Source organism: Enhydra lutris, unplaced genomic scaffold, assembly GCF_002288905.1.
Source record: "Enhydra lutris kenyoni isolate GAN:26980312 unplaced genomic scaffold, ASM228890v2 scaffoldscaffold56, whole genome shotgun sequence".
Classification (NCBI taxonomy): Eukaryota; Metazoa; Chordata; class Mammalia; order Carnivora; family Mustelidae; genus Enhydra; species Enhydra lutris.
The window spans coordinates 10239564-10265206 of NW_019154140.1; the positions used below are offsets into that span (position 1 = coordinate 10239564).

General features: G+C 55.7%; 2 protein-coding genes across 3 annotated transcripts in view; both read left to right on the forward strand.

Moving 5' to 3' along the window:
- The window catches only part of LOC111157829 (activin A receptor type 1B), a 33487-nt gene extending 28615 nt beyond the window's left edge, over nucleotides 1-4872 (forward strand). The window contains exons 8-9 of the mRNA XM_022519502.1: nucleotides 1948-2078; nucleotides 3578-4872. Coding sequence (XP_022375210.1) covers nucleotides 1948-2078; nucleotides 3578-3703 — 257 coding nt within the window. The 3' untranslated portion in view covers nucleotides 3704-4872. The remainder of the gene's footprint in view (nucleotides 1-1947; nucleotides 2079-3577) is intronic.
- Nucleotides 4873-14841: 9969 nt separating this feature from the next.
- On the forward strand, nucleotides 14842-21980 carry LOC111157906 (general receptor for phosphoinositides 1 associated scaffold protein). Of its 2 annotated transcripts, XM_022519629.1 has the most exons (8): nucleotides 14842-15149; nucleotides 17241-17290; nucleotides 18863-18917; nucleotides 19016-19118; nucleotides 20516-20609; nucleotides 20713-20779; nucleotides 20993-21059; nucleotides 21487-21980. In XM_022519629.1, the coding sequence occupies exons 1-8, from the start codon at nucleotides 14898-14900 to the stop codon at nucleotides 21978-21980; spliced, it is 1182 nt and encodes a 393-aa protein (XP_022375337.1). In that variant the 5' UTR covers nucleotides 14842-14897. The 2 variants fall into 2 exon arrangements, with proteins under 2 accessions (XP_022375337.1, XP_022375338.1); XM_022519630.1 differs by lacking the exons at nucleotides 14842-15149; nucleotides 17241-17290; nucleotides 18863-18917; nucleotides 19016-19118 and adding an exon at nucleotides 19160-19193.
- The last annotated feature ends 3663 nt before the right edge of the window (nucleotides 21981-25643 follow it).

Genomic DNA, 25643 nt, shown 5'->3' on the forward strand with positions numbered 1-25643 from the left:
AGAGTCGTGTGCTTGGGACTAAGCACACGACTGTGTGGCTGGGTGGCTTAGTTGGTTGAGTGGCTACCTTCAGCTTGGGTCATCATCCCGGCGTCCTGGGATCCAGTCCCGCATAGGGCTCCTTACTCAGCAGGGAGCCTGCATCTTCCTCTGCCTCAGCCTGCCATTCCGCCTGCCTGTGCTCGCTCACTCTCTCTGACAAAAAATAATAATAATTATTTTATTTTATTATTTTTTTAAAGAGTCGTGTGCTCTACTGACTAAGCCAGCCAGGCACCCCTGAAATACGCATCATTATATACAGATAAAACAGATTTAAGAAAAATCTGGTCACACAGGTCTTAAACTGTGAATAAGTTAATTTTTTCCCCAGAAGTTGGGGCTGAGTATTCTATAATAATGATACTTACTCACTACTCACTGTGTATGAACTCACTGAATCTGTCCTGCAGAACCTAAGAGGTGGGTACTATTATTTTCATAATTTTACAGATGAGAATGAGTCACAGCAAAATTAGGTAATTTGTCCAAGGTCACACTAATCAGCTAGGATTCAAACACTGGCTGACTGAGGCCAGAGCATAGTTTCTCAGCTACCCCTTAGATAATTACCAAGTCAGACTCTGTTTATAGATCTGCCCCACTAGCTCAGAACAGTAGAATTTTTCCTGGAAAAAGGCAGGGAAAGTTACCTTGGAATTTTTAAATTAGCTTTTTATTACAGAAAGTATTTCAGTTTGTAGCTCTAAAAGATAAGAACTTAAAAACATGACACTGTTATCATACTTTAAAAGTGAATAGTATTATCATTTAACCAGTGCAGGTTGAGATTTCCCCAGGTGTCTCCAGATTTTTTAAACAGTTTGTTCAAATTAGGGCTCAAATAATGTCCATCAGCTACAGTTGGCTGACACACATCTTAAGTCTCTTATAATGTACAGGTCCCCCTTCTGCTTTTTTTTCCTTTGCAGTTTATTCCATTGGAGAATCTAGGTCATTTGCCTTGTAGGCTTCCTATCTAGATTTTGCCAGTTACCTTTTCCTGGCATTCACATGTTCTTCTATTCCTGTGGATTTCCTGTGATAGTTACATCTAATGATGAGAATTATACACACACACACACACACACACAGTTTTTTCCCCCAAAGTTGTTCTGTTACCAGGCTCATAATGCTGGTTCTGTCTTCTTTGTGATGTTAATAGCCATCAGTGATCATTGTCCAAATCCACATTCATTAGAGGTTGAAAAATGCCAATATTCTGATACTGTCAATCCTGAAATATTAGCTAGATTTTTAATTTTTTTTAATTTCTTAAACAATAATTTGTTCTTAAGTAAACTACTCCACACATGAAGCTCAAACTCATAACTCTGAGTTGTATACTCTCCTGACTAAGCCAGCCAGGCATCCCTGGATTTTTTCTTTAAAGAGAAATTTCCCCTAGTTGTTTAGTTACCAAGAAATGTAATTTGAATAGGGAAGGAAGGAAAAATACTCTGATCTTTATATTTACTTACCGTTTTTCAAAATAGTTTGTTCCCTCTACAAAGGTGACTGAGGTTTTTGGTGTCCCCCCCCCCTTTTTTTTTAAATATCGTGAACTGGTGGATTTAAAATATTTGCTTCCATTGAAGTGATTAATTAGCCCTACTTTTGCTTAAATGTTCTCATCTTTGGCCACAGGGGAGCTTTCCAAGTTTGTGCCTTTTGACAGGACCTTAGTAGTCTTTGATAGTTTGCTTGTTTTCGTATGGAAAAGATACTCCTGGCTAATCTCGTGTATCTCTTATCCCCTTCCTGGAACCCACCCACCTCTCCAGGGAGCCCTGGCTCCTCTTAGCGGGAAGTGGTATTTATAGATCACAGTGGAAGTGGTGTTGTAGGTTTTTGAGTACTGCCCTCCTTCTATTGATAACTCAGGTGGATATTTTTCTTTTCTCCCAGGAGTCCATGAAGAATATCAGCTGCCATATTATGACCTAGTGCCCTCTGACCCTTCCATTGAGGAAATGCGAAAGGTCGTATGTGACCAGAAGCTCCGTCCCAACATCCCCAATTGGTGGCAGAGTTATGAGGTAGGAAGCTTCCCTGCCTCCTGTGGCTTTTCCATCTGCCTGATTTTTCTACTTTAGAAAAAGGGTTTCCTAATTTAAAAAAAAAAAAAAAAAAAGGAAAAAGGGTTTTCCAACAAGGAGGCTGTGCCCAGAGGTAACCTCTGAGTGTGTCAGTTATGCACAACCATGTGCTGTCGTATACTAAGCCCTGAGGGGCCACGGCGTCTTGTCCTGGTCACTGTAGGGTTCCCTTGCAAATCGAGAGCCTAGAAGAAGAAAAATCTGTGTCTTGGGGACCAAGCCAAGTGAGGTGGTCAACAAGAGACAGAAACAAAAACTGAGCGGGAAGCATTAGACCTAACTAGAAAAATGGCTCTGGAACCACAGGGGTGAGCTGAGCTCTGTGGAAGAGCCTAGAAGAGGCATCCAGGAAAGAAGCTTAGCCTGGATGTAGAAGAATGGCAGGACAGGACTTAGGGAGAAGGCATGTCTGTGAGGGAAGCGGCTTTTCTAAAAACTCAGAAGGGAGGAGGGTGTGTAGGGTTGGAATTTGGGCGAGGTGGCATCTGAAGTGGGGCGGGGACAGCATTTGGGGGGGAATTGAAATGAGAGCAAATTTATAATGCAGGTTCCTAATAAACATGGCATTCTGGGGTCTTAGAGCCTTCCCAGGAGCAGGGTTTGCGGAACCAAGTGCATGTGGGCCTCCTTGGTCCTCATGGTGCTGCTTTTAGGCATTAAAACCACTAGGGGGCATTGGTGCATTTAAGAACAAAATCATTCAGTTCACATTTGACGTGATGTCTTCCTGTTGCATAATAGAGCAGCATTTTCCAAAATGTTCCTTGGAGCCCTCAGGTCGGGGTTTCCGAGGATGAGGGTGAGGTTAAAAGAGCTGGTCTTTAACTGCCCCTGTTCCACACACCCTTCGGTCAGTCTTTGAAATTTTGAAAACCGCTGGCCTAGGGTAGCCACTGGGGACTTCTATGGCCCTCAGGAACCAGTAGAGGTTCATAGGCGACCTTCCAGAACCCTTCTCTTGGCCTAACCATGGTGGTCGCCTGTGTAGTCCAGGCAGTGGCAGTGTAGCTTTCTGCCTCTGACAGGATTGCCTTCAGGGGCCCTGTTGCTGCTGCTCCTCACCCCAGTCTGTGCCTGTGAGCCGTGGGCTCGCAGATGTGTGCGTGCCCAGAGGCGCCCCTGTTATGCCTGGTTCACGTGCTGCTTTAGAAAACCAGTTAGGACTGAATCATGCAGAGGGAGTCTCCAGCCTGACAGAAGTGATTTTCGGAGCCCTGGCTATTTCTGGGACCCCCATCCAGAGCACTCCGGTGATGGCTGGCCGAGGGCACTTGCAGGGCACATCTCCCCTCTCCAGGCACAGCATTCTCCTGGCCCCCGAGGAAGCAAGGGGAAGGAAGCTTGCCCCAGACGTCCCGGGGCTCAGGAAGGTGGTCGGGAAGGCCTCTCCAGGGCAGGGGTGAGGGTCCGACTGACGCCGTCTGGGTCTCCCTGTGCAGGCTCTACGGGTGATGGGGAAGATGATGCGGGAGTGCTGGTACGCCAATGGCGCGGCCCGCCTGACCGCTCTGCGCATTAAGAAGACCCTCTCACAGCTCAGCGTGCAGGAAGATGTGAAGATCTAAGCCTCTCCCTCCCCTGCACGCAGCCCTGGGCAGTGGGAACTACATGCAGAGCTGCCGCGTTGAGCGTACGATGGAGGCCTACCTCTCGTTTCTGCCCAGCCCTCTGTGGCCAGGAGTCCTGGCCCAAAAGAGGGACCGAGCCCGGGAGACTCCCTCACTCCCATGTTGGGTTTGAGACACAGACACCTTTTATATTTACCTCCTAACGGCATGGAGACTCTGAGAGCGAAGGGTGCGGAGAACTCGATGCCACAACTCGAGCCGGCTGTGGTGGGAAGTCCCGCAACCCCGGTGCGCTGGCGGGCGGACTGGACGGCCTGGACGAAGCAGAGTGTCGCCAGGGCGCCAGTGCCGTGCAGCACTGAGGGTTTTCCTCCAGGGACCAACCCCAGAGGCACCAAGAGGACAGCGCCCTCTCACAGGCAGCTCTGGGCCCCAGGCTCCCCTCCTCCCTCCTGCGGACATCTGGAGGGCCCGCCAGTGGAGACGGGATCTGCTGCCTGTCTGTCCAGCCGTGCGTGTGTGTGTGCATGTGCCGAGGTGCGTCCCCTGTTGTGCCTGGTCCGTGCCACGCTCTTACACATATGTGTGTGTGTATGTGTGTGTCTGTAGGTGCACACTTACCTGCTTGAGCTTTCTGTGCATGTGCAGGTCGGGGGTGTGGTTGTCATGCCGTCTCTGCGTGCTGGTGCCTCTGTTCGGTAGTGAGCAGCGTCTGGTTTCCCTGGTGCCCTTCCCAGAGGTCTTACTCCCGGCCCCTCCCCGCCCCAGGACCCCCATGCCGTGGTGGGGCTCCCTGCCCAGCAGGCTGCCCCACCCACCCCATGCCAACACCTCCACTTCAGACTGTGGAACCAAAGCTGGCCCAGTTGTCCATGTCAGGCGAGGCTTTTGGGTCCAAATGTGAAGCGTGGGGGTGGGCGGGGAAAGAATCTTGGTGGAAGTCTCAGGCGGTGCAGTTAGTGGCAGCCGTGGGAAATGAGCCAGCCCAAGGGCATCGTCCTCAGCAGCAGCAGGAAGGGCCAAGGGATTTGAAGCCCAGATCCTGGGACTCAGATTGGAATGTCACATCTGTCTTTCATATCCCAGATTCTGGAAACAGCAGTGTATATTTTTGGTGGTGATGGGTTTAGGGTGGGGAAGGGAGAGGGGGGCAAGGAGTGGGGAGGGAGTCCGGGGTGGGAGGGAGGCATCTGCATGGGTCTTTTACTGGATTATCTGATTATGGTGGAGGGAAGATGTGAGACTTGCACCCACTTCAGGGGCCCTATGAAAGGGAACAGCCCGAGCCAAATCTGTTCTTTTAACCTGAGTATAGTATTTAATGACGTCTAGAAACACGGTTGTGGGTGGTGATTTGCTCAGCATATCTTAGGTATATAATAACTTTGAAGCCATAACTTTTTAACTGGAGTGATTTGGGTTGTTTGTTTCTTTTTTCCTTCCTTCTTTCTCTCTCTTCTCTTTCCTTTCTTTCTTTCTTTTTCTTTCTTAATTTTATTGGAAGGGTCTGAATTTTAACTTTTTTTAATATTATTAAGTGTTTATAAAAGGAAAACCATCTCTATGTGATGATTACCTCTCAATCTCTTTGTTTTTAAAGAAATTCCTACGAAACAACCGCAAAAAAAAAAAAAAAGCTTCAATCAAACGCACACAGCTCAATCACACTGGAAATGTTTGTCCTTGCACCTGAGCCTGTTCCCACTGAGCAGCGAGAGTTCCTCCCTTTTTGCCCTGGAGGTCAGTCTGTCTTGCACTGTGCCCCCCTCCCCAGCCCCCAGTTCTGTGAGTGGTTTCTGCATCAGGGCCCTAGCCTTCTGTGCATTGTTCAACTGGTTGCAACTTTCCCTCCAGCATTTATTCACGAGATGTTTGCCAAGTGCCTGTTGTGTGCCAGGCACTGTGCTGGGCACTTGGAATACTATACATGAGCAAGACAGGCGTGGGCCCCCTATTGGAGCACTGAAGAAGAGACTGACCCCAGTTAGTGGGTGCCTGGTTCAAGAGCAGATGTTTGTAGAGTTGGTTCTGAGAGCCTTTTGAGCCTGGAATGATTGCTCGCAGAGAAGACCACTGAGGAGCAGGGTGCCTCCCCACCCCAAAGAGCCCGGTGGTGGGCAGTGAGACCCTAAATCACTGCATTCATTCTAAGCCCCCTCTCTTGCCCCCAGGGGAGGCACATGATGTATGCAGCCTGAGAGCGGGCCCTCCTCCAGCCCAGTGATTTCTGCCAAAGCTCGTGGAGGAGGGGTGAGCCTCTCCCTGCTTACATGGGTCTCCCAAATGCTCCTGGTCTTCCTATTTATTTTCCCGATGTGTTGCTTCTTTCCTTGCATTAAAGGAGATCTTTGCCTCACCCTTTGGGCCAATTTACTGGCTACTGACTGATTTCCCTTGAATACCAATTGTGTCATTAGGGGGAACCTTCTTTCCCCATCCCTGCTGATCCCTATGCCCCCCCATCCCCCACCTGTCTGCCCTGCAGCAGAACCTGGCAGGGTAGAGGCGGTGATGGAACTTAGACTCCCGTGCCCCAGTCACAACCAGCCTCTGGGATCTGCCAACACTCCTCGACCCAGGGCCTCCCAAGCCACTGGCCTGTTCCCCGGGAGGCCCTTCTGGCCTCACTGCACCTTGGGGAAGACTCAGCAGTCTTTGGGGAAGTTCTCACCCTCTTCCCCACTGCTCTTAACACCAGGAGTTAGGAGTTGGAGAGCTGGGGAGACACTGAAGCCTAAAGCCGTGGTTTTTGGCCCCTGGGGCTAACCCTGATCCATAGGGCTACCTGCACCTCTGGATTCTGGATTCACAGACCAAGTCCAAGCCCGTTCTCACGTCGCCATCAAGGCCCCCGAACGGCATTCTCGGTACTTCTGTTTGTTTTTGTACATTTTATTAGAAAGGACTGTAAAATAGCCACTTAGACACTTTACCTCTTCAGTATGCAAATGTAAATAAGTTGTAATATAGGAAATCTTTTGTTTTAATATAAGAATGAGCCTGTCCAATTTCTGCTGTACATTATTAAAGTTTTATTCACAGAGCTTTCCTGGTGCCCGCTGTCTTCTGTGTGTGTAGCTCGACTGCCCAGCTCTGGTCGGGGGCAAGGGCAGGGGGCAGACACTGTGAGGAGGTGGTGCTACCCTCCCACGTGCACCAGTCACAGCCGGTCACGGTCATGGGGTCAGAAGAGGAGCTGGTCTGAACACAGCCCTCTTCCCTCTCTGACACACGGCGGGCAGCCTGGCCTAGCCTGGACGAGGGAGTGGGAGCAAACCACTCATCTTTTCTCAGGCTTCGTCTGTAGCTGCTTTTGCCTTTTAGCCTTTTCATCTGTACAAAAGAGGGTCTTGATCCCAGTGCATCACCAACCACCTAGCCTTGAAGGCAGCCGAAGAGCTCTGCTGGGTTTGTGCTTTCCCCCTTGTCAATTAGAGAATAAATGTGAATTGGGGGCATGTAGGTGACCTGGAGATGGGAATCTTCAGTGGCTGCTTGGCTTTTTAGCATGTGGGTGGCGGTGAATGCCTTTCTCTAGGCCACGGGAACCCAAGATACCAAGTCCTCGGGGTCATGGAAGCTCAAGTGTAGCTGGGACCCTAGAGGTTGCCTGGTGCATTGGTGTCAGGCACTGGGCTCCCCTGCAGCCCCCTGCCACTTACTGGGAGGCCCATGCCTTCCCCTGTAGGCCACCTGCTCGGTAGCAAGCCCCTCGTCATGGGGAGCCAGGCAGCCTCCGGGCATCTTCTCCAAGGGCGGGCGAGAGCAGTTACTCTCTTATGCCAGGAGGTTCCTTCCATTTCCATCAGTTAGTGGTGTTGACTAACGTTGACGCTCATTGCTAAGCAGTGCCCCAAATCTGCTTTACATATATTCACTGCCCTTATTCTCAGTGTGCAAGGTGGGCATTACTCTCCTCCCTTCATGGATTAGGAACCGAAGGCTAGAGAAGTCAGTAAGCTGTCCATGGAGCTCATGGAGTGGAAAAGACGTTGGACCTGGGATGTCTGACCACAGACTGTGGCCTCTTGGCCTGTGTGCTGTCCTGCCCGCATGGTTCCATGTTCTTCTGCCCTGCCAGCTGCGCCCCGCTGAATGTCGCAAAAGCCTGGGGCCGGCAAGGGCACATAGCATCCCATTCGGGCATTAGCTGAAGTGCAGACTGGGACACACATGACACTATGCCTGACTCCTGCGGGTCCCATCTGAGGACCCTGGGACTTCCATCTCATGGGCTGAGTGGAGCCCGGCCACCTCCTTCATCCCATCCACGGGAAGCTGCTTTTTTGAACTTAAGTGCAGGACCTGTAAAGTTGCCCTATTAAGTTTTACCAGAGAATGTGCTCATGGCTCCAACCTGTCAAGATTTAAAAATTCGAATTGTTGGGGCACCTAGCTGGCTCAGTAGGGAGAGCATGTGACTCTCCACCTCCGGGTTGAGTGCAAACCCCACATTGGGTGTAGAGACTACTTAAAAATAAAATCTAAAAAATAAAAATTCTGATTGTTATCCAGAGTTTTCCATTGTTCTCCCATCTAAGACTATTGCGCTGGAGAAAATCAAGTAACTGACCTCTAAAAATTGGCTTTAAGTTTGGCACATATCCCGGTAACCTGGATTAGCTGCTAATTAAATTGTCCTTGTGCCCTCCCCGTAACTCATTTGCGGACAGAGGTAATAGCACAAGTCCAAATGTCTTTCTGAAGTGGCAAGGTATTGTGACTGTTGCATTTCTTTGTTGAAAGAAAGGTGACATGGCTTGTAGGGAATCACAACCCTGTCGAAAAGCCATCCTGTGAAGAATCCATCATCTGGCCAGGCATGGACAAAAAACCCACTAGGCTGTGGACTGCAGCTTCAACTTTACCATCCTGAAAGAATGGCAACCATGGGGTACCCCTTTGTGTGCCCTTGACAGTTACTAACAATGTTTCGCCTCGGGGCGCCTGGGTGGCTCAGTGGGTTAAGCCACTGCCTTCGGCTCAGGTCATGATCTCAGAGTCCTGGGATCGAGCCCCGCATCGGGCTCTCTTCTCTCTAGGGGGGCCCGCTTCCCCCTCCCTCCTCTGCCTGCCTCTCTGCCTGCTTGTAACCTCTCTGTCAAAAAAATAAAATAAAATCTTTAAAAAAAAAAAAAAAAAACAAAAAACAATGTTTCGCCTTTGTAAGGCCCATGACACAGGAGACCTGAATTCTTTTGAATAGTGTATCATTTGGGGTTTTGTTTCACACATTGTCAGTTTTTGTCCCCACCAGGTCCTGTCTTCTGATCTTTACAGGCTGGAGAACGTGCTTGCAAAATACAACCAAAACAAAATTAAAAGTAAAGCAGTAGAGTTCAAGAGACACTTGGGAACATAGGAGGGGTGCATAAGGAAGGTGGCAGGAGGGGGAAATGGTTTACTATGGTTCTCCAGAGAAACCCAACCAATGAGATGGATGGATAGGTGGATGGATGGTTGGGTGGATGGATATTTTGAGGAAGTGACTCTCGACCGTGGGGACTGGCAGGTTTGAAATCAGGCCGACAGCTAGAGATCCAGAGAAGAATTGATGTTGCAGTCTTGGATCTGAAGGCATTCGGATGCAGAATTCCTTCTCCCTCACGGACTGCAGCTGGTTAAGGCCTTCAATGAGGCCCATCCACATAAAGGAGGGTAATTTGCTTTATTCAAAATCTGCTGATTTAAATGTTAATCACATCTAAAGCACACCCTCACAGCAACGTCTAGACAGGTTCAGCCAAACAACTGACGCCACACTCCGGAAGTCGTTGAGCATCCCATGGTCAGACAGGATGGGATTTAAGGAATATGGCAGAGAGCCTTGGGTCCATCTAGCAATCCTCCTTGGGACCCATGGATGGGGGCTAATAAGATAGGAAGGTTTAAAGAACAATTGGATGGACTAGGCTTTCTTTAATTTGTTGAGCAACCTTAACGTGTTAATGCAGAGAGAATACAAAGACAGTCTATGGTCCTTGCCCTTCAAGACAGAGAGATGGTTTGTACAGAAAGAACAATAAGGCAGAGTCTGGCAAGTCCCCTTACAGAACTATATGTAACGTGTCATGGAAGCACAGACGGGGTGCCTAGGGAACCCCGTGCTTCCCTGCCCTCCAGGGGCTCTCTGACTGGTGGACTGGACTAGTAGACAGACAACCACAATGCAGCGAGGGACATGCTAGGAGAGCAGTTGATATAGAATGACCCAGGAGCACAGGACAGAGAGTAAGTTAGGGGTCAAGAGAGGTGACATCTCTGTTTTGTTGTAGGCCTCAGCCTGCTGACTGAGGAGAGGGTTTTAGAAGTGTCACCATTCAAGAACCACAGATGTCCTCGGCTATGGCTGGCTAGCGCAAGGGGGCTGTCCCATGCTGAGATAAAAAGGACTTCATCCTGGGGGCCACCAGTGCCATCACTTGTGACAGCTACCTCAGACTCTGCCCATCAGCAGTTTGTCCCCTTGAGCCTGGGCTCGGCCACCACAAATGTTTCTCAGCAGCACGCTTCTGTGGAGTTGCCCATAGGTTAAAACCTCTCTGAGGTTCCGGCTCCCTCACGGAGGGAATAGGAATGAGGTGATCCTGTTCGTGTCCGGGGAAGATCACCTCGCAGATGTCGTGAGCGGCAACGGTCGCACGGGAACAGCTGGAGCAAAGGAAGAGACAAGGGGAAGAACACACAGGTTTGGGGACTAACCAGAGGCAGAGAGGGAAAGAGGGGAGCTGATTCTGGAGTCGGGTGGGGGAAAGTCAGTTTGGAGTAGGTGGGGGAAATGTGGGTGCTCCACCCCGTCCCCCGGGAGAGGGAACTGGGGATGAGCTCCCCAGCAGCTGTCCGCGCCCAGAGGGAGGAGGGCTGGGGTGTCCAAGTCCTGGAGGACTGCCCTTTTCTGCCCTCACTATCTCCACATCCTGAAAGGAGCCAAGGTAAAGCAACAAGTTCCCTGTGTCCTAACAGCAGCGCATGGATGCGGTAAGGAAAGCTGGGGAGTCAACCCTCCCTTCCGTCAGTCCCCCTGTTCAAGTCGGAGACACCTTGCCATCCCCACCCAAGAGGCAAAGTGGTCCCAGGCCTCTGGCCAGACTAGACCCAGAGGCCACCCCGATCTAGAGCAAATAAGCTGCTGTATCTGCCTTGCCCTTACTCCCAGACCCCCCAGAATTGGCTCTGTGGGCCGTGCTGGATCCTCCCCACTGCCAGGCTCCCCTGGGTCCCAGCACCACACACACACACTATCCAGTGGAAACTGTTGGGCCATGAGAGCCATTAAGAAAAACAGCCACTCCCTGCCCCGTCAGCTGCCCACCGGCTGTCTCTGCCTCCCTTGGTGTCCTGCAGGCAGGGGGCCCAGGCCCTCATTCCCGACCAGAGCACCAGCTGAGTCCAAGGCCCCCCTCTCCCCGCCTCCCCGGTTCAGGAGCAGCGGCAGTACCCAGAGAGAAGTCTCAGTGACCTCTTACTCATCCTCCCCCTTCTGGAATCAAATGACGATGCCCGAGCTGACACTGCGTTAGACTCCAGAGCAGCCCGAGCTGCTGGAGCTCTTGCCCCCAAGTACCCCAACTTCCCTAGAGCTTGAGCCCGCCTGTGGGGACAAGATTCAGCTCTTCCCGCTTCCTCCACCGGGCTGGGTGACTGTTAGGTATCCCAGCAGGGGCTTGTCCCAAAGAGAAGGGGTCTTCCTCAAGCCTTGGCCATGAGTGGAAGGAACCCCCACCACACACAGCAGGCCCTATCCTGAGAGCTAAGAACCAGGGCAGCTGGAGGGAAAGTAAGCAAAGCTGGGGAGCTCATTCTGAAAGACAGACTGGCTTGGGGAGAAGATACAGATTGTGTGCACATGTCTGAGGTCCCAGAGCCTGGGGCATTTGCAACGAGGCCTCCCTGAGGGCAACGTGCGGCATGCTCCCCTCTCCCCACCCCGCCCATCCTCCTTGCCACCCCCGAGCTTTAAGAAGCTGCGGAAGATAGGATGGGGAGAACAGATGCTAGACAAGAGACTCAGGCTTAGGAGGAAGTCGTGGAGGAGTGGAGGGAGGGAGAATGCAAAGCTTCAAGGTCCCTTGCGTGTCTGGCCTCTGGTTGTAGCACAGAGGCCCAACAGCTGTCTGCCACTGTTTGTTGAATCTCCCCGACGACGGCACAGCAGCCCTGGGGGAAAGCAAAAACAGAACCTCCGAACTGCGACTGCGGCGGGACTCCAGAACTCGGCGACCACCAAAGTGCAGCGTGGCATCTCGGTGGGACACAGACCCTCTTGAGCAGTAGAGGAGACGTGGGAGATCTGGGAACCCTGCTCAGATTCAAGGCGGAGCCTGACACTGAACCAGACAGCCCTTCACTCCTGTTTGAAGATTTTCCAGCAAGAGACACATGGCCACCAGAGGGCATCACCACCCTGTAGTGGGGCGTCCTGGGCTCCCCTTCCCCTCCCTGGAGAAACTGATGAGATGTGGAGCAGGAAGCAGGCAAGGATCTCTGAGCTCTCAGGGGAGCTGCTAGCAGCTGAATTAAACAGTCCCTGGAGTCAGGAGACCTTGGATCTCGTGGGTTCTAGTGCCTGTTCCGCTACCATCCCTCCTCCCTGGCCTCAGTTTACCTCCTTTCACTGAGTGCTTGGACTGCCTTGTATCATCACGGGGCCATGAGACCCTTCCTTTCCAGCTCTCCAACTCCAGGATCTGAGGTAATCATGCAATGAGCCTCACATTGCGTCTTCTGGGCCCGCCCTTACTCGGGGGTTTTCTGGAGCTCTGCCTGTAGGAGGGGGAAACTTGTGTGAACTTCAGTTCTCTGGTGCTGTGCCCTCACTCGGAGGCAGAAGGGCAGACTGACCTGCACATTGCCTCCACGGCAGCCTGAAGGAGGACTGTCTTAACAGGGCTCGAGACACTGGTGCCGTGATACCTGAGGCGTCCACTTCGGCTTTCAGACAAGATGGTGTCTGTGGAGTCGCCCTCTGTGATAGCTGGGGTGGTGGTCCTTCCCACAAGAGACTGTACAAGTTGCCCTTTTGCTGGTCCCTTCGGGGACAGCCGCAGGAGTGAAGAGAATAGAAACCATGGCCTCTCGCCTCCCCATCCCCCACCCCACCCCCACCCGCACCACAGATGCCGTCTGTCGGGAGCAGGCAGCAGACGGTCCAGGGGTCCATCTGTGCTCATGCTTCACAATATAGTCCCATGTTTCCCCACCAACACCCCCTCGGCCCCTCAGCTGATGGCCACTTGGTGGTGCCAAGGGGGAGGAGGGAGGGGAAGACACTAAGGGAGCTAGCTCTTGGCTCCCAGCAGTCCCCAACCCACCCTCTGTGCCCCCCCCCCACCTCCGCCACCCAACAAGCATCCTGCCATCTGGACTTGTGCTAATTACTGAAGGGTGGCGAAGCACCCCTCCCACCCACACCTCCTGCAGGGGCTAGGGCCCCAGGGGCCTGGGGCTGGGGCAGTGACATGAGTCGAGGAGACACAGAAGCACAGAGACTGAGACAGACCTGCGGACTGAGACAGGCAGGAGACAGAAAGCCCTTCCTGGCCTCTTCAAGTAGATATGGCCACTTGGCTCTCCGTACCTCTCATGCTGGCCCTCAGAACTAGCATGGGAACGCGTAACCAGACCTGGAGCCTCTGTAAGCCCAGTGCCCGGCCAGCACGTGGCCTGGAACAGGGCTGAAATGTAGGGCGAATGAGGAACTGAAGGAGACAGCATCACACGGGGTTAGGATCCCAGGCTCTGGAATCAGGCTCCCTGGGTTGGAGTCTCGGTTCTGCCACTCAGGGGCCTAGAGCGAGTTATTCAACCTCTCTGGGCCTCAGTGTCCCCATCTGTGAGGTACCTATTACATAGGCTTATTAGGAAGACCAAGTGACTTCACACATGTATGTAACGCAGCACACACACAACAATGTGAACGGCCCAGGGTTACTGCTCAATAAATGTCAGCTGTAAAGGCATAACACAGGTTTGGGAAAACCGGAGGAGAAAGGGACAGATGGGACCGTACCTCCCCAGCCTCTGTTTAGTGGCCCATGGTGGGATGTGGAGGCCCCCAGCTTGTGGTGCTGACGCCCTGTGGTGGCTAGCTGCTCTTTAGACGCCAAGACTGGCCTTCCACTTCCTCCTCTCACTTCTTATTTGGGCACCTCTGACGACAGCGACTTCAGTTGGGCCATCCCAGTCTCTCCCACTGCCTGGCAGCCACAGTAACACAGGCAGTGGGTGGGGTGGGGGGCGGGAGAGGCTTGGGGGCTGGTCCCAAAGAGAGGGTCAGAGAACGGTGGAGCACCTGCCCCAGCCCTGAGCACCCACTCAGCTCAGGCACATTCCCCTCCCCATGAGTCAACGCATAGTTAAGATCTTTCTGCTGGGAAAAGGGGTGTCTGAGCTCCAACATCAGGAGCTAGGGAAAGGCTTATCCAGGAGGGACCACTCCTGACTCTCTGAGGGGACAGGCCAGAATTACACCCACACCCATGGCTGCTGGGTTTCCACTGCTTCCCTTGCCCCTTGAGGGGGGAGGGAGCCTCTGTCACCTCTTCTCCGGCAGCTGTGCAAAGGGGATATCCTTGACCCTCACTCCCTAGGGGCTTCTGCACAGTCAGGGGTATCTCTAACCTCTTTTGGGACTTCACCCCACCCGTTGTCCATACCCCTGCACAGTGCTGCTGCCACTCTCCCCTTGCCCAAAGTCTCCTTCAGCCCCCTGGATCTCCTAGAATCTTCCCCTGAGCGTCCAAACCTCCTTAAAACCACACACACACACACACACACACACGCGCGCGCGCGCGCGCGCGCGCGCGCCATGTATCCGGGAGACCCCCTACACACACACAAACACGTCAGGTATCCGGGAGACCCCCGCCCGAGGACGTCCTGCTTCCCTCCTTCGTGGCTAGGCTTTCCCCAGTGAGTGTTCAGGTCCCTAGACTTTCCCCAGCCTGGCGGGGCGGTGAACGCCGTGGGCGGGGCTCCGGGGCAGCGGCCCCCCCAGAGGGCGGGGCCTGCCGCTCTAGGGGCGAGGCCATCCGAGGCCGCTCCCCGCCCGCCCCCCAGCCCGCCCAGCTCGCCGATCCTATAAAGGGAAGCGACCGGGGGCCCGCCCGGCTGGCACCCTCTAGCCGCAAGCAACCCCGTCGCGCGGCGCGACACCGCCTCCGAGGGTCGCCGGTCGCCGGGCGCTGGAGCCATGACCCTCCGCCGACTCAGGAAGCTGCAGCAGAAAGAGGAGGCGGCGGCCGCCCCGGACCCCGCGGCGCGGGCTCCCGACTCGGAAGTCGCTCCCTCCACTCCAGCCCGGACCCCGGCCTCGGGCCCCCGTGCTGCTGCCGCCAGCTCTGGGGCCCCCGGAGACGAGCTGTACGCGGCGCTGGAGGACTATCACCCGGCTGAGCTGTATCGCGCGCTCGCCGTGTCCGGGGGCACCCTGCCCCGCCGAAAGGTGCGTCGCCACCCCCCAACTTCCACGGCCCCCCAGCCCTCGGTACCTTCCGGTGTCTTTTCCCCGAGACTGCTCAGCCCCGCAACATCCCGCCTCTGTGCCCGTTGACCCCACGACATATTCCTCGGGGACTACCGCGTCCCCCACCTACTTCCCCAGCCCGCTCTTACCCCCGACACGTTCTGAACCTGCTGTCCCTTGGTCAGGCTCCTCGGCCTTCTCCTCCAAAGGCTTAAGCCTCCCCCGCCTCCACGCCGCCCCCGATCTCGTCGGCTCCCCACTCCGCTCCCCACGCGCAGCCGTCGCGTCTCGCTCTTCTCCTTCCCGAGCACCCCCTTCTCCTGCTCACTCCATCTGGCTTTCTGCACCCTTGTGCCCCGCCTCCCGCGCCCAGGTGTCTCGAGGCCCCCGGGACCCTTCGCCTGGGCTTCTCCAGTGGAGCGCGGAGGCCTAGGGCTGCGTCCCGCCACTCGCCGGGACATACTGAGGGTCTCAGAGCCCGGGTGGGGGGAGAGGGAGGCGGGTGGACGAGAAAGTGCGTGCGGCGCGGCGGACTCCCGAGAGCTCACCCTTCCGAGGGGACGCCCGGATTGCTGGGCTCCGGGCCTGCGCCTTGCCCCGCGACGGAGGTGCAGGGCGCGAGGGCACGGCTCCCGGGACTTCGCCGCGACCGGACGCGGTGGGAGGGGTCGCAGGGCGCCCGCGGGGCAGGAAGGATGCGAGCCGCGCCCGCCCTCCGAGTCGCCCCCTCTGCGGGGCTCTTCCTCTGGCCTGTGGGGACCTGAGCGCTCAGAAGTCAGGACACAGACCCAGGTTGGGGGGGGGGGGGCTGGTGGCCTTTCCCCGTTCAGCACGCCCCCCACCTCCCCGGCCCTTGGCTCCCCCCCCCATACAATGAACAGCTTGTTGAGAATTTGCATTTTATGAAAATCGGGTTGAAAGACAAAGGGGTCTCTCTCTATGCTGCCCAGTCCTTCCACCCTGGCCCATTTGGGAACTGCCCCCACCCCTGAGGCCAGTCTTCGGTTCTGGAAAAAGAGGGCTCACTTCTCTTCCTAGCCTTGGGGCAGCCTGGGGGGGAGGGTTAACTAGGGCCCGACCTGGAAGGCCCTGGGCTGTTTAGGGATCGTGGGACAGGGGCTGGTCTGGCACAGCCTCTTCCAAGGGCCAATAATTTAGGGAAGGAGAGAGACTAGTTGCTCCAGGGTCCCAAGAAAGCAGGAATCTTCAGCTCTGACAACCCCCCCACCCCCCCCCAAAAACCCTCCCAGTCTCTCTCCTAAGTATAGTGAGACTTAAGGACAAGTTTGAGGTCTGGTTTTTGTTTCTTTTGTCCAAGAGTGCAACAAAATATATGGCAACGTGGAGAAACCCAGGTGGAGCTGGGTGCAGCTGGCCACCTACCGCTGGGATCCACAGTTGGTCCCTGAAACGGCCTGTAGTTTGGGGGAGGAGGGGTGGCCCAACTGACCCCTGACTTTTCATGTTCAGGCTGGAACTGCTGGCCCTCCAGACCTGGGTCTCTGACCCCAGCTCCCCCAAGTCTCTGTTTGCGACTGAGAAAATAGGAGGAGATGCCCAACTAGTGGTGGTGGTGGGGAATGTCTCTGGAGTACCTTGATAAGCAAGCCCAGGGTCCCCCTGCCCTTCTTTGGGAACATCTGGAAAGAGCCCCTATCTCAGCTTTCAGAGTCTGAGGGCTCTGAGTCCTGCAGACATGCACCCTGAGGGTAGAGACTATTCTATCTAGATTAATGAGTCCCCCTTTTCCCCTCTCGCCATCTGGGCTAGCACAATGCTTAGAAGTCTGTGCATCTGGAACCCGGTAGGACCGTTGTGTTCCCACAGTCTCAGTTATGGGGTAGAGCCTTAGGGAGAGCTCTGTGGGGTGATGCCGCAGGGGCGCTTGGCGAATAGTTACACTGGCCCCAAAGCACGTATGGAATTGGCACCAGACAGGCAGGCGACAGGAAGTGAGGTGCTAGGTCCAGGGCTGGAGCCCAGGGGAGGGACCTCCCAGAGTAGGACTGTCAGCATGGGCTCGAGGACAGTCCCCCTCACCTGCTCCTTCCTCTGTATCTGCCCACCCAGGGCTCAGGATTCCGCTGGAAGAATCTTGGCCAGAGTCCCGAACAGCAGCGGTGAGTCGCCAGCACCCCAGCCCCTGCTCTGGTCCCCAAGGGTCAGGTGGGCTGGGGGTGGAGAGCAGCAGGACACAGCTCTCGGCCCAGTGGGAGTCATTCTCTCAGCAGGCTTTCCTCGCTAGGAGTGAGGGGCAGGTGGGGGCGTGGGCTGTGTTAAGGGGGTGGCAGAGAAAGGAGGTAGGGATTCTTAGTCATCAGGTGCTCCTCATGCCACCCCCAGTCCTGCCAGTTACCCCTCCCCACAGAGATCCAGATCTGGGAGGTGGAGGAATTGGAAGTCTTCGGGGGGCTCCCCTGAGCTCTCCTGGTCCCAGCCCACCCTAGGGCCCAGACCCTAGCCCGGCTGGCGTCCTGCTGTTTGAGTCCAGCGACCCCTGCCTCCAAGAGCTTAGTCCTCTGCTGCCCCCATCCTGGGGCCAGGGCTGAAGTAGGCGCCGACCTCAGGCCCTACATTGCTCAGTCCCATGCAGACTGGGGCCTGGCTGCTAAAAGGAATCAGCAGACGACAGCCTGCTAGCCAGATTGGCCTGTTGGACCCCTGAGCTAAGAGTTGTTTTTCTAGTTCTAAAGGGTTGTAAAAATAACAACAAAGAACAATCTATGACAGGGGCCAAATGGAGCCCGCAAAGAAAGCCTAAAATATGTACTATCTGCCCTTTGCAGAAAAAAAGTTGGCCAACACTTGCAGAAACCCAGAGAGCGCTGGGGTAACACACAACTTCAGTCACCCTATTCCTCGGCCCAACGCACAACACACACAGTGAGGGGAAAGGCCTTCTTTCCCAGTGGGGAGGAGCTCAAGTTAGGGCTGGGAGTTGCTGGTCAGCATTTGGGGGCATCTGGGTCAAGCTGGGAGCTGTGGGCCTGGGTCTCCAGGGCCTTTCTGAGGCCAGAGACTTGAAGGGGCCTCTGGAGGCTGCTTTCACTGCCTCTGGCGGGGCGGGAAGGAAGGGGGTGGGGGTGGGCAGAGGAAACTCTGGGCTCCCTCAGCAGGCGAGGATCTGGAGCGGCTCCAGACCATTGTGTCCAGTGGGCAGGCCTTCAGTGCGGGAAGGGGCGGCCTTGAGGTTCCCCTCCCCCCAGCCTCACATCTGGTGGGCTGGCCAGCTGCAGCTGGGAGGAGCAGCTGTGGTCTGGGCTGAGCCTCGTGACTGGCCTCCAGGGGTGGGGCCAGCCCTCTCCCCAAGGCTGCCGTGGTGAGGCTCAGGGCTGGGGCCCGAATTCAGGGCCTCAGCGAGTCAGTGAGTGGTACCCTAGGGCTTGCTAGAAAGCTGGAGGAGTGGCTCAAAAGCTCAGAGAGTCCATTCCCTCTGGGGGCCAGCCATTTCCAGTGCCTCCCTGCCCCAGAGGCTAGATTGATTCTCTGTGGCTCCATGAAGCTGATCTGGACTGGGGATTGGGACGGGCATTCCAGCAACCCGTGATGAGAGTGGGTTGTGGCTGGAGACCGATGAGTCCTGCCTGGGTGTTCTAGAGCAGAACCCACCATCAGTGGAAGGCCACACTATGGGACCAGCAAGTTCCTTTTCATCGTGACAGTCCTGAAATGGCCCCTGTGTCCCCTTGCAGGAAAGTGCTGACTTTGGAGAAGGAAGAGAACCAGACCTTCGGCTTTGAGATCCAGGTGGGAGAAGCTGGGTACCGAGGGAGTGAGGGATCGGGAGGCCAGGGATGGCTGGCCCCTGCCACAGCCCTGGTGGATCGTCCCCTTGTCTCTGACAGACTTACGGCCTTCACCACCGGGAGGAGCAGCGCGTGGAGATGGTGACTTTTGTCTGCCGGGTTCATGAGTCCAGCCCTGCCCAGCTGGCTGGGCTCACACCAGGTGAGGCCTGAGCCCAGGACACAGGGCTCCGGGAAGGTAGGATGACCTTACTCCCAAGCAGAGGGGCTGAGAAATGTCTTCTGAAATCAATTCCCCTTCCTCCTCCTGTTTTGAGAAGGCCAAAAAGAAGAATGGATAGAATCGGGGCACCTGGGTGGTTCAGTGGGTTAAAGCCTCTGCCTTCAGCTCAGGTCATGATCTCAGGTCCTGGGATCGAGCCCTGCATTGGGCTCTCTGCTAGGTGGGGAGGCTGCTTCCTCCTCTCTCTCTGCCTGCCTCTTTGCCTGCTTGTGATCTCTCTCTCTGTCAAATAAATAAATAAAATCTAAAAAAAAAAAAAAAAAAAAAAGAATGGATAGAATCTAGGCTTTGGATCCAAGCAAACATGCCATTTACTGTGTGATATCGAGCAGTCCCATCTGCAAAATGGGGGCAGTAACATGCCTGGGGTTTCCCCAGGCACAGAGCCAGGACCTGGTTAATGGCAGATGTTGCTGCGGCTGTTTTCCTTCCTCCTGGCAATCTGGCCATCCAGCCCAGGGCAGGAGTTGGGAAAGGGGCTACGTTCCTTTAGATCTGCTTGGTATTGGAGATCAGGACGGATCCCACACCGACCTGGCCCAACTCTGGGGAACCGGTGCTCCTTCCTCTAACAAGGAAATGATATGATGCTTCCAGTAGGGAACCCTTGGGATTGGCCAAATCTAGAGCCCCAGGTCCCAGGGAGGGGATTGAGACCCTATGAACTCACTGCCCCTCCCCCGATTCAGTTACCACTTTCTTCCCTGAGCTGCACCTCCGTGCCCACTCACCAGCAGCCCCTGCTGGCCAACTGGTATACTTCAACTTTGCACAATACCTTCACATCCACTCTCCCTGCTTATCCCAGAAGTAGCCACCACAGGGATCCACGCCCCCTTTTTTACAGATGGGAAGTGGGCCCTCGGAGAGGGTGGCTTCCCCTGCCTCAAGTCGGGAGGTTCTTTGGTGGCTGAGGCTCTCAGAAGCTGAGGCCTCTCATGCTGGGGTGCTGGTGTCAGGTCCCAGCTCTGTGCTGCTCATCCTGACCCCTCCCTTTTGGCTGAGTCTCATGACCCCGTGGGGGCTAGACAGAAGTAACCAGCTCCCAGGGCAGCCCAGGGTATCTGAGAGGGCTCAGCCTTTGGGGACAGTTTCCTGAGGGTGGGGTGAAGGTGTGGGCATATGAGGGCCTGACCCCTGCAGCGGGGTTGCTGGACCAGGACGAGGTTTCCCCCACAACCATGAGGTGTGGCTGGAGGGAGCTCATGAGCATTCTGTGGGGTTCTTACCCTGACCCTTTCCGGCTCTGGTAGGGGGCTAGAATTCTTCGGCTGTGCCTCAAGGAACAGATACTGACCCCCCTCTCTGCCTGGCAGGGGACACCATTGCCAGTGTCAATGGCCTGAACGTGGAAGGCATCCGGCATCGAGAGATCGTTGACATCATTAAGGCATCTGGAAACGTTCTCAGGTAGGTCCGGGTGCCACGGTCCCTGAGGATCCCCCGAGTTCAGCTTCTCTCAGTTTCCACACCCTGTGGGTTCACACAGCCTTTGATTCCCCAACCTCCCCAGGCTGGAAACTCTATATGGGACGTCAATTCGGAAGGCGGAATTGGAGGCCCGTCTGCAGTACCTAAAGGTAAGAGAGCCCGGATAATGGCCCCCTCCGCCCTCTCCTCCCCCAGCCCCTGCCCCTTCCAGCATCAGTCTTCCTAGGGGCCTATTTACCTGTCCAAACCTGCTTTTAACCTTAAGATCTCTTCTGTGTCCTGCCCGCCCCCTCGGTCTGTCTCTTCCCACCTCCTGCTTTCTTGCTATCTGCTGACAGGGGGCGGGGGGGTGTCTCTTGCAGCAAACCCTGTATGAGAAGTGGGGAGAATACAGGTCCCTGATGGTGCAGGAGCAGCGGCTGGTGCACGGTGAGTGAAACTCGCCCCCACCCACACCCCCCTTCAGTAACGCTCCCCCTCAGAACTAGAGCGTTCCTTCCCTCTCCTAGGTGGAGAGAGGTTACTACTCCGGGCACAGCGCTGCCCTGGGCTACTACACTGCACACGCATTCTGAGTTCATTCTCATGATGGCCTTTGACAAAGCCTTAGTATCTCCATTTCACAGATGGGAGCGGCGAGGCTCATTGAGCCGGTTTCAAATACCTTCGGCGCCCTTGCGCCCCGTCCCGGCCGGTCCTCCTAAGGACTTGAGTGGAGAATCCTGTTTTATAGAGGAGGGAAGTGGGGCTTAGGCCAGGGGACCACACGGATGGTCAGATGGTCCGGAGGAAGGAGCAGAGGTCCCCTCCCCGGGCGCTCTGACGGCCCGCCCTCTTGTCCTCTCTTCCCTGTCAGGCCTGGTGGTGAAGGACCCGAGCATCTACGACACGTTGGAGTCGGTGCGCTCCTGCCTGTACGGGGCAGGCCTGCTCCCGGGCTCCCTGCCGTTCGGGCCCCTGTTGGCCGCGCCCGGGGGTCCCCGCGGGGCCGCGCGGCGGGCCGGGGGCGACGCGGACGACGCAGTCTACCACACGTGCTTCTTCGGGGGCGCCGAGCCGCCCGCGCCGCCGCCACCGCCCCCCGCCCGCGCTCCGGGCCCGGGCCCCGCCGAGGCTCCGGCGTCCACGCCCCGGGCCGCTCTGAGCCGCAGCGCCAGCGTGCGGTGCGCGGGCCCCGGGGGCGGCGGTGGCGGCGGCGGGGCGCCGGGCGCGCTCTGGACTGAGGCCCGGGAGCAGGCCCTGTGCGGCCCCGGCCTGCGCAAAGCCAAGTACCGCAGCTTCCGCCGGAGGCTGCTCAAGTTTATCCCCGGACTCAACCGCTCGCTGGAGGAGGAGGAGAGCCAGCTGTAGGGGCGGGGCGGGTGGGAAAGGTATTTATTTATTTATTCGATCCAGCCAGTGCAGAAAGGGGGCGAGGGGAGGGGCGGGTGGGCGGGTACACGCCCCCCCCCCAAGGGACCCCAGGAGCCCAGCGCAGCGGGAGAGGGTCCTTGCCAGCGCCAGTCGGTCTGCTGGTGCCTGGCTGTCTCTGCGGAGCGCTGCTGAGCCCGGGGCTCCAGATTCCTTTTCAACTCATCCTCCCCTAAACCACAGTGGGAGGTGGGGCGGGGAGAACCAGGCAAGCTGGGGATGGGAGAGGTTTGGGGGCGTTCATCCTACATCTGGGTCAGTAGTGCCTTGTGGGGTGTCCAGGAAAACCCCTCTGGAGGGGAGGAACCCTGTCCCGCGAAGCCCTCTCCTCAGCTTTACTTGCTCCTCACCCTTGGCCTGGGGGAGAAATTGCCTCCCGTCGGTCGTTCCCCTACCTTCCAGACACATGCACAGTTCCAGTTAACCAGCGGGCCCCTGAAGAGGCCTAAGGTGCTGGGCCCCCTCCTTCCCGGCCTCGACCCCTAAGGGCTTGGCCCCTCCCAGGGGCCTGTAACTAAGTTGGGTCCTGCCGGGCAGGGGTCCTGGGTTCTCTGCCCCTTGGGGGACAGGAGTGGGCGTGTCCAGGTGGGATGGGGGCAGCCCAGACTGTTCCACCGTTTTGCATATTGTTGCTTCTGAACCACAAACTGTATAAAATTGACGGTTTTTTGCATCTGTTGTCAGCGTGGTGACTACCTGGTGGTGGGGTGGGGGGGCAGGACGGGGCTCCAGAAAGCTCTGACTCTACCACACACCCCTCCCTCTAACACACACGCCTCCTTGCGCGTGCATGCACACACACGCGCGCGCGCGCACACACACACACACACCCCCTTACACTGTATTTTACATCTTATTGCTTGGAGACTGCAGCCAGGGGCATAGTCTGGGGGATCTTGACTTCCACGTATGAACCTGAGGAAGAGGCCCCACCCCCTCTTCAGAACTTGGGCTTCTGGTTGTCTTGAACTTCCCTTCCTAAATCCTCACAACAGGGGGGTGGCCAAGGCTCCTCTCAAGGACTTAACTATCCCTATGCTTGGAACCCTCTTGGTGCTGGGCCTTGGTCTCCCACAGAGGAGGCCTCAGCAGCCAGCCCCCCAACCTGTGACAGGCCTAACCACTGACCACTCCATTGTTCTAGAATGCCTCACTGTACTCCTAAAATAAGATTCTGACTCCCATGCTGGGTTGTCTGACACCCCCGCCTGCCTAGTTTCTTGTCTCCTCGCTTCCTTCTCTGGCCCCTTCGCTATATCCGGAACGCTTCAGATCCCACCTGCTCGAGCCCTCTGCCTTCACTCTTCCCATAATTGGCCCCCTCAGTCCTCAGCTCTGCCTCCCAAAGGACTCCCCACCCAGTCGAAAATACAGTCACACCTTCCCCTGTGGCAGAGCCCTGGCTTTTTCTGTCCTACCACTCATCACCCTCTGTAGTTGTCTTGACTTCTGTGGAGTCTGGTATTGGCCTGGCCTGGCTCCCTGTGACAAGGCACACTCCTCACAGCAGCCCTCCGGGGACCTTTCCTGTCTTCTTGCCACTTTCGTTCTTGCCTGCTACTAGCTCACAGTCAGACCCCAATAACGACAGCACGTGCTCACAGCATCTCTGCGAGGTGGACCATTCTTTAAGGACACCCAAGGCAAGTGACCCATCTAAGGTCACGAAGAAAGCAAGGAGCTAGGCCTGAGACGTGAGACTCCTATGCCAGTGCTTGCTGGCAGTGACCAGCATACAAGGGCAGCTTTAAGGGGTCTGAGTGGCACCTTACCCCAGCCAGGCCATCTCCTACCCTCACAGTCCTGCATGGAACTGCACTTGCCTCCTGAATGGGCTCCCTGCTTCCTCTCTTGCCCCAGGCCCATCCCCTCACCTAGTAGTGTGGGCTCCATCTTTCTGAAAAGGAAATCCAATCATAACCCTCCTCACTTAAAACCCGTCACGGCGTCCCCTGGAATAAAAGAATAAAATCCAAACTGTTGCCTATGGCTTATCCATAACATCTTGTCCTTCTGGGCAGACAAATGACAAAAAGACATCCCTTCCTCTGAGCTGACAGCAGCCACACAGGCCCAAGAATGTGGTAACCAGGAGACTTTGTGCAGTGCACAACATCTGCGAGCGAGCGTACTGGGATGCCCTGCAGGAGGCCCTCCGGGGTCAGGTCTCTATCTCTCTCTTCAAGCTCAAATTGTTTCTCCTTCCATGTCACTTCTCCTGTTCAAGCCACACTGTTCTTCCTAGTTTAATTCCTCAAATATGCCCAGCCCTTTCTTGTCTTCGCCTTTGCCCACCATGTGCTCTCTGCCTGGACTACTCTTCTTTACAAGACTGATTTCTTCATCCTCCGGCTTCAGCCTAAACACTTCCTCACAGAGCTTTCCCAGATCAGATCAGTAGTTTCCTGTCCTCATCATTCTTTATCTTGAGCCCTCTAGTTTTTGTTGTTGTTGTTTTTTGGTTTTTATTTCTTTACAGCACTTACTCCCCATTGGTAATTATATGACTTCTCTTGTACAGATAGGTCTTCTGCCTCCCTAGGGCAGGAAACTCAGCCTTGTTTACATTGTACCTGGGGGGCCTAACACAGTGAGGTACACAGCAGGTGCTTAATAAACAGGAATGCTTCCACTGGGCGGACCAGCAGAGAGGTGATCACCACCTCCCTCTCCGCCTCCCTCCCCCCCACCCCTTGTTCTCAGCCCTGGGGTCGGAGTGATGAAGAGGCCCCTCTCTGCTCCAGCTGATGCTGGCACCTGTGGGCCCCTCTCATGATATCCCTTTGGGGCTAGGCGTCAGCCCCAGCCCAGGCACCTGCACCTGGCTACCTTGCCCTCCCTGGTTCCATGGGGAGGGAGAACATTTGATTAAGAAAATGGAGCTTCCCCAGGCTCCCTGTTTGAACAGCTGCTCAGTAGCCATGACAAACAGCAGCTCCCAGAGGCTCAGGTCTTGGGGAGGGGCCCTTCCCTACCTTTGTTCCCAGAGCCCAGGACTGCCAGGGGACCAGCTGCCCCAGCAAAGCCTAGCACCTTGCTGGGGGCGGGCTCTGCAAGGGCTTTCTCCTCCCAGCAGAGATACCCAGCCCCTCTGTGACCAGCCTCTTCCTCCCCTCCTCCCCTGCATCTAGTCTCAGGAGTGATGTCCTGTAGCCCTCACCCAGGTCGAAGGGGACTCCTGGTCACAGTGTGCACAGAGGAAGGTGAGGGGGTGCCCAAAGGGGGGCTGAATCCCACCTCACAGATGATGGGATGACGGCACCAGCACAGCAGCCTCCTGCCGTGTAGGTGGGTGACAGGGAGTGACTAATGTGCGAGCTGCGATGCTAAAAATTAACCCAGGGATCGTGTTTGGTGGAGGGTGGGGGTGGATGGGAAGGGAGCAGGGACGTGGAATAGTGTGTGGCTGGTATTCCCCTGCCCTGCCTCCCTTCCTTCTCCTTCGTCTCCCACCAGCCTTCTGGTCCTCTCAGTGCCTCAGGGGACTCTGGGAGACCTTTCCCATCCCCAAGCCAGAAGGGACCCCGAATAATTCCAGGGAGAAGAGTAGAGGCCACTCTAGGTCTTGTGCATGGTAGAGTGAGGACACAGCCTTGCAGGTGG